This window comes from Mercurialis annua, linkage group LG5 (assembly GCF_937616625.2).
Source record: "Mercurialis annua linkage group LG5, ddMerAnnu1.2, whole genome shotgun sequence".
Classification (NCBI taxonomy): Eukaryota; Viridiplantae; Streptophyta; class Magnoliopsida; order Malpighiales; family Euphorbiaceae; genus Mercurialis; species Mercurialis annua.
This window is the reverse complement of record NC_065574.1, coordinates 45,221,992-45,230,130: the sequence shown is the minus strand read 5'-3', so window position 1 is coordinate 45,230,130 and position 8,139 is coordinate 45,221,992. Positions and strand designations below refer to the sequence as shown.

At 30.4% G+C, this 8,139-nt stretch overlaps 1 protein-coding gene across 1 annotated transcript; it reads left to right on the top strand.

The window, feature by feature from the left end:
* Positions 1 to 1,567: 1,567 nt before the first annotated feature.
* Positions 1,568 to 5,168, top strand: LOC126681331 (uncharacterized). Its single transcript, XM_050376873.2, has 2 exons — positions 1,568 to 2,901; positions 3,608 to 5,168. Exons 1-2 carry the CDS (start codon positions 2,194 to 2,196, stop codon positions 4,919 to 4,921), a joined length of 2,022 nt encoding a protein of 673 aa, XP_050232830.1. The 5' UTR covers positions 1,568 to 2,193; the 3' UTR covers positions 4,922 to 5,168.
* The last annotated feature ends 2,971 nt before the right edge of the window (positions 5,169 to 8,139 follow it).

The following is an 8,139-nucleotide window of genomic DNA, read 5'->3' as shown; positions in this document are numbered from 1 at the left end:
AGTTCGTACAGGATACGGTAACTAGAGCCCGCGAGGTTTTGAAACAGTTAGTGTATATGATTGATTATATGATATATATATAAAAGTGTTGCTTCCGTTGTTTAAATGTTAAATGTTTAATGTATTCATTTATTAATTGCGAAAAATAAATTATGATTTTAGGCTTGTTACGGGTTCCGGAGCTACCACTCCCGCTCCCTAGCGCCGGTTGCGGCTCAATATTTTGGGTTGTGACAGGTCGACTGTAGTTATTTAATGGGTTTTTATAGGCTAATAGTCTGAAAACTACCGACTTTCATTTTTTTCAATAGCACTCGGACCTTGTGAAACGGTCAATTTTATCCTATTTTGTATTTTTAACTTTCAATAGCACACCGAATTTGTAAAACGGCCAATTTTATCCTATTTCGTATTTTTGACTTTCAGTAGCATCATAAATCATCAAAGCGAACTATTTTATTTAAGACTTATTTGAATTGTTTTAGTTTAAATGACTTTTTTGAATTTGTCTAAAAATGTATTTTTATCTTTACAATAATAAAATCATCTAATTTTTAATTTAGGGTGTTATTAAAAGTTAAAAATATAAAATAGGGTAAAATTTATTGTTTCAAAAGGTTGGGGTGCTATTAAAAAAAAGTGAAAATTGATAATTTTCAGCCTATTAACCTTTTTTTTATATGGTGAAAATTCACTAACAATAAAGAATATCTCACATTTTAATTGATATTTACAAGTCCAGCTATAAAAAAATTAAAAGTAAAAGTACCAAACAAATCAATTATTATTTGACAATTATTATAAAAAAAATTATTATAAATTAATGATTTACACATCCAATCCCACTATAATTAATATTGTTTTGATAAAATTATAAATACATTTTAATAAGTTTTTAATTTTGATAATATTTATTTTTATTTGTTATAGAAAAGAATAATAACTACTTTTTGTTATAAAAAAGAATAATAACTACTTTTTGTTATAAATTGGGACAAAAAAGAGTATACTTAACTAATAAGTATAAGTTTTAGCTCAAATGATATCAGCATTAAGCGGCAATATATTAAATTGTAAGTTACAATTTTTCATAAACGCTTTTCCCTTCTCAATAATAAAAAAAAATCAAGGATTATTATTATATATTTTCATTTTAGCGTTTTTTTTATTTAAACACAATTTAAAAAATATCTAGATTCACTTCTTAATTTTTTTCAAATTTTTCATCTTATAATTCGATTTATGTTTTATATATTATTTTTCTTAAAATAATATCGTTTTTGACCGTGTGACTGACTAAAACAATATCGTATAAGACACTGAAACTATATGTCACAAAATTAAAAGTTTAGATATTTGATATCATATTTTTCATATTGTATTTAAATTGAAAAAAAACACCAAAATGGATATAAAATTTAAAAATAATCCAAAAACTAATGGTATTATGAGTAGTAGAGTAACTAACAAATCAAAATGTATCAAAAGTAAAAATAAAAGTTCAACATCAATGAATTATTATAATTTATAACTAGACAGACAGTTGAAGAAGACAACTAGACAACTATAATAAACACTTTAATTTCTCCATATCTAAAAGTTTTATTACCATTTCTCCAACATCATCTTCATGTCTAAACCCACTTTATTTTTTCTCAGTCAATCCCATATTTCACCATCATTATCTTGATCTTCTATTAGCAATATCAAAAAACTAAAAGAATCCCACCTTGTTTTAATTAATACCATTTGTGGGTCTAAATTTATATTAGTGTCTTGTTCTCTTCTGATAAGACTTTGATTTTGGCCTCACTCACTCATAATATAATTTTTCATTTTCTTTCTATACTTACACTGAACTGCATGCTGCCTTTTCTTGGTGTTTTTATGAATTCTGTTTAAGTTCTTGTTCTTGAGATTGTTTATTTCTTTAAAGGGTTTGTTTTTTCTTTAAATTTTATTCTGAAATGTGGTTACTTTGTCATTTTTCTTCATTTTCTTTATCAGTGCTTTAATGAGTTTTGTTGCAGGTTGTTCAGCTGTTTTGAGATAATTATATTTAAAGAATTCTCTTCTTTTGGTAAGCAGTTTTTTTAACTCTTTTTTATTGCTTATGAATCACTAGTCATTAGATAAAATTACTCGGTGAGTTTCTGAGGATTTGGATACTTATATTCATACTCTATAGTTATAATGCCTCCAACTTATTTCCCTCTTCGGTGGGAGAGTACTGGAGATCAATGGTGGTATGCATCTCCCATTGATTGGGCTGCTGCCAATGGCCACTATGATCTGGTAAGGGAGCTTCTTCGGATTGACAACAATCACCTTATCAAACTCACCTCTCTTAGGCGGATTCGTCGCCTTGAGACGGTGTGGGATGATGAGGAGCAGTTCCATGATGTTGCTAAATGTCGCTCGCAAGTTGCGAGGATACTTTTTCATGAATGTGAATCAAAGAAAGGGAAGAACTCTCTTATTCAAGCTGGTTATGGTGGATGGCTTATGTACACTGCTGCTTCGGCCGGAGATTTGAGTTTCGTCCACGAGCTTCTTGAAAGGAACCCTTTGTTTGTTTTTGGTGAAGGAGAATATGGTGTTACTGATATTCTCTATGCTGCTGCTAGAAGCAAGAATTCTGATGTTTTCAGGATTGTTTATGACTTTGCTGTCTCTCCGAGATTCTTGGCGGCAAAAGATGGCCAGTTTGAGGAGCACATTGGAGATATTCCTTCTCTATACAAATCGGAAATGGTCAATAGAGCTGTGCATGCTGCTGCTAGAGGTGGGAATTTGATCATTTTACTGGAACTTTTAGGTAATTGTACAGATGTTTTGGCTTATAGAGATAAGCAGGGCTCAACTATTTTACATGCTGCTGCTGCCAGAGGACAAGTAGAGGTGAGTCACAAACAAACATGTTTATCTTTTCATTTCATGGCCAAGGTGAATCCGATTTTCTTGTTTTCGTCTGCTATGAAGTAATAGCAGCGGCTCTGCACAGATCAATTACTAGAATTGAAGTTTCCATTATATTTATATTCGCCAAGTCATTTACACATCTTTACTGAAATTTTCAGTTCTTAGAGGTTAGTATCGCCCTGGGAAGCATCTTAGGCTGTGTGTTTTTGAAAGATATGTACTTATGTTTCAATTGGTCAAACTTCTTTAAAATTTTCTTTGTGAGGTTGAGAAGGTTTGAGATTTGAGAAGCTGGTCTAGATGATGTGTGTCTGAAAAGCATTTGGACGTCTTTCTGCTATTTGTTGCTTACTTGTGTTCTTCTTGTCTGTTATGAGATGATGATCATCTGGTGTATATTCTACAATGTAAAGGATATTCTACAATAGAATTTATATATGCATAATGAAATGTTGATGACGTTCTATGTCGATGGTATCTTAATTGATATGAAATCATAAAAGGTCTCTGTGTCTGTGAATGCATAATTCTTGCATAATCCAGCATGCCTTGTTTAGCTTTTGAGTAAGGAAAATCTTTCTAAGTTGTAGATCCATCTTAATCCAGTAGAAGAATAACTTTGTTTATATCAATTGAGTAATAGCCCGATCTTGTTAGCTTAGCATCTCTGTTTTACTTTGTTCAGGTTGTCAAACATCTTGTGGCATCTTTCAATATCATCAACTCCACGGACCATCAAGGCAACACAGCATTGCATATTGCTGCTTATAGGGGCCAACAATCTGTGGTTGAAGCTTTGATTGTTGCATCTCCCTCCTTGATCTCGTCAACAAACAATGCTGGAGAAACGTTTCTTCATATGGCTGTGTCTGGACTCCAAACACCTGCCTTTAAGAGATTGGACCGACAGATTGAGCTAATGAAACAGTTGGTAAGTGGGAAAATTTTCAATGTGGCGGACGTCATCAATGCGAAAAGCAATGAAGGACGGACGGCCCTACACATGGCTATCGCTGGGAATGTTCACTCTGATCTCGTGCAGTTACTTATGTCCCCTGAATCAATTAATGTGAATGTGCGCGATGCAGATGGGATGACCCCTCTCGATCTCCTTAAACAAGGGCCACATTCTCCATCGTCTGATATACTAATAAGGCAACTGATCTCAGCAGGTGGGATATTTGGTTGTCAGGATTATACGGCAAGAAGAGCCATGGCCTCTCGCCTGAAGATGCAAGGAACTGGAGTTAGTCCCGGAACATCGTTCAGAATATCCGACGCTGAGATATTTCTGTATACCGGAATTGAGATTGCATCTGATGCCAGTGCTTACCCACCTTGTGAAGGAATGAGTTCAGCCTCGATTGAGCATCTCGAGTCAACCAATGAGAACCATAGCTCAACAGCTAATAGAAAGTCGGGTTCTATGAATAATGCGGCACAACATTTGAAACGAGTCCTCCAATGGCCAAAGCTGAAAGGAAAAAAACCTGAAAGATTGAATAAATCTATGGATTTGAAATCAGTGGAATCAGAAGAAGCTCCAACGCCTCTTCGCCAGAAATTCATGAAACCATCATCCCTTCCTAACAACAAGAGGACATTGTCAGTTAGGAGTAATCAATCAAGTCCAACAGCAAAGAAGAAAATTGCTTCAGGTATAATGCATGGTGTTATGCAGGCTATGCCACAAATAACCGTCACAGGCCGATCACGCTCGAGCTCATTTTCGAAATCATCCATTTCGTCCCAGAGTTCATTGGATAAACAGAAAGGGATCTTCATCGACACTGAAGTTGCCGGACCATCATCTTCCAATCAACTATACGACGAGGATGTGATGAAAAAGGAAAGCTCAAGCTCAAGCTCGACGAATAACAAGAAGTTGAGAAGCCAGTACTTCTGTTTTGGTACATCTGGCGTGTCGGTGAAAACACCAGTTAGCAGGCCGCGTCAAAGCCAGAGTTCTAGTACTTGTTCCGTTATCTCGGTGGCCTGATGAAATTGATATGAAGATGTATGGCTTGATGGAAGTATCTAACTTAGAAGGAGGATTAAGCTAGTAAATGTAGCTGTTTCTTGCATGTGCTGTTGCTTTGTAGAATCGTGTAATCCAACTTAATAACTCTCTAAGGCACAACTCGTGCTCTATCTTATGCAAAGCATGAAGACCAAATTCTGATATTCTGCCTTGGCTATTTACTAAGGTATGTTTAGTTCAATTCTAGGATGCAATGTTTGGTTCATTTTTAGGGTGCAATTTATTTTATTTTTAAATGAATTTTACTAAAATTTATTTTCAAATGAATTCTTGTATTCGGTATCAGAAACATTAAATATGGAATTCATATCAAATGAAATGAAATCAAACGAATTGAATTTGTGTTTGTTGTAATTTCAACCTTAATTATATCTTCATATAATTAAAGTAAATATTATCAATTAATTTTTTTTAATTTTTTATAGATATTTTTTCTCAAAAGAATTCTTCACTAAAATTCTTTATGATTCAAATAGCAATTTGTCCCCTCAATTTGTAAACGATAGACAATTAATACGCAAATTAATTTTGTGGGCAAATTAGACATGAACTTACTAATTATGGACAATTAGCTATATTTTGGCAATTTGCCTCCTCAACTTGTAAGCTAATTGTTCTTCAATTGGCAAATTTACCTTTCAAATTATAAGCTAATTTGTTAAAATGGGGGTTAATTGCTCATAATCAGTAAGCTCATGATTGATTTGTCAACAAAATTAATTTATATGTTAATTGGTCATTGTTTACTAGTTACAGAGGCAAATTGCTACTCAAGTCAATTCTTTACCCTTTACAATTTTCTTTCAAAGAAATTTTTTCTCTAAATTTAAAAACATTTCAAACCTAACATTTTTAAATAAAATTTTCATTTTTAAAATTTATTAACTCTCTATCTCGAACATTTATGATTGTTATGATTTACTCTTTCTAAAAATTTACAAAATTTCTCTCATGAATGTATTTTCTCTATTTAAAAAATTGAGAAAATAATGATAAATGCTCTATTTTCAAAACTAATTTGATTTCATACCTCAATAAGGAAAAGATAAAAAAAATATCTCACCCTTTTATTGTTTTTATTTTTTTTACTCTAACACATGTTTATATTATAATTATACCTAAATTTTATTATTACTCTAGTCATATTTTTTTTTTACTCTTAAGTGACAGCTAATGACAACTGTCATTTTTCTTCTTCTTCTTCTTCTTTTTTGTTTGACTTTTTTTTCGCCATTTTTCTTCTTCTTTATTCCTTGTCTTCTTCTTCGCCGTTTCTTCATCGGCTGTCGTCGCTCCGCCATCATTCAACCGTCACTCCGCCGTTCTTTTCATATTTGATTTTAGTTTTTTTTTAAATTCGTGGTGAATAATACGATTTATGTTAACTTTCATATCTATAATTACTCTTTAATTTTTTTTAATTTTAGATCTAAAAATCTTCATGAAAAACGATTTTATGGTGAAAAAAACGATTTTTTGCACAAAAAACAGCATCTGATTATCATATAAGTATCACTGCATTATCATAATATTATCATAACACTGCAGAAAAAAATAATTTTTTTAAAAAAACAACGTCTGATTATCATATGAGTATCACTATATTATCATGTTGTTATCAGAACAGTGCAGAAAAAAATAATTTTCTGGAGAAAATAATGTTTGATTATCATATCGTTATCATAATATTATCATGTCGTTATCATAATATTATCATATGATACCGAGATGATAATATTTATGGTACGTGGATGATAATGTTATGATAATATTTATGATTATGTTATGATAAAACATTATCTCATTATCATGTCAGTATCACTGTATTATCATGTCGTTATCATAACACTGCAGTATGATAACTAGATGATAATGAAGTATGATAAGATTATGATAATTGTATGATAACCAATGAAAAAAAAATTACAGAATCACTTATGATAACCAGATGATAACGGAATAAAATTATAAATATTTTAATACCCAGAATAAAAACATAAATCTGAAAAAAACACGAGGTATTTTCTGTAACTTTTCCGTGTTGAGATATAAAGTGCAAATATTTTTATTTTTGGAGTAAATACCTAAACTTCTCTAAAAAAAATTTGTCTTTCTAGAAATTAATGAATTTTAATATTTCTCTTTTTAAAAATTTATGAACTTTATCTCTCTAAACTTCTTACATCATCTCTTCTTAAAAGTTATCTCTCTACAATTAATAATTTTTCACTCTTTGAGATTTTTTCTTTCTATAAATTTATGAACTTTCTCTCTCTAAATTTTTGAAATCTCTTTTCAAAATTTATTTTTTAAAATTTATTAATTTTCACTTTATAAAATTTTATCTCTCTAAAATTTTATGATTTTTCTTTCTAAATTTTTTAAATTATCTATTTTCATAATTTTATCCCTCTAAAATTTATAAATCTTCAGTTTCTGAAATTCTCTTAAAACATATTTGAACTTTCACTCTCGATGATAGTTAATTTTTTTTCTAAATGTTCTCTGAAAGAATTTATGGACTTTCTTTCTTTTAAATTTTTGAATATTCTCTTTTTAAAATTTTATCTCTCTAAACTTTATAAATTTCCACTCTAAAATAACCCCTCTAAAATTTATGATTTTTAAGAGAGTATAAGAGACAAACCTAAACCGTACTTAAATTTAATATATTTTCCAAAACTATTTGAGATATTTTCTTCATTATAGTTAAATATGTCTCACCTTTTTAAATTCATTTGCAAATTTCATTGATTTCGTCATAATTTAAAATAAGGATAATCAATTTTATGAAATTGGCATATAGAATTTCAAATGAATTTTATCAACAAACCGAACACACATTATATGGAAGTTCAAATGAATTCTTTAAAAATATAAAATTCATTTGAACCAAGTACACTCTAAAACTCTAATAGAAATTTTCATTAAAAAATAAAAAGATTCTAATGGAAACACTATAAGACCCATTTGCTAAATTCTGCGTCTTATGAGAAATTTATTAATTGAGAAATTTATTAAAAAAATTACCATATTTTTAATATTATTTGTGAAAGGGTTAATGTCATAACAATTCACCAATTTTACACGTTTTTTATTTTAATCACGCAGTTTAAATTTTGTCATTTTCATACACGAACTACAATTTTTTTTCTTACATTCATGCACGCGGTGCT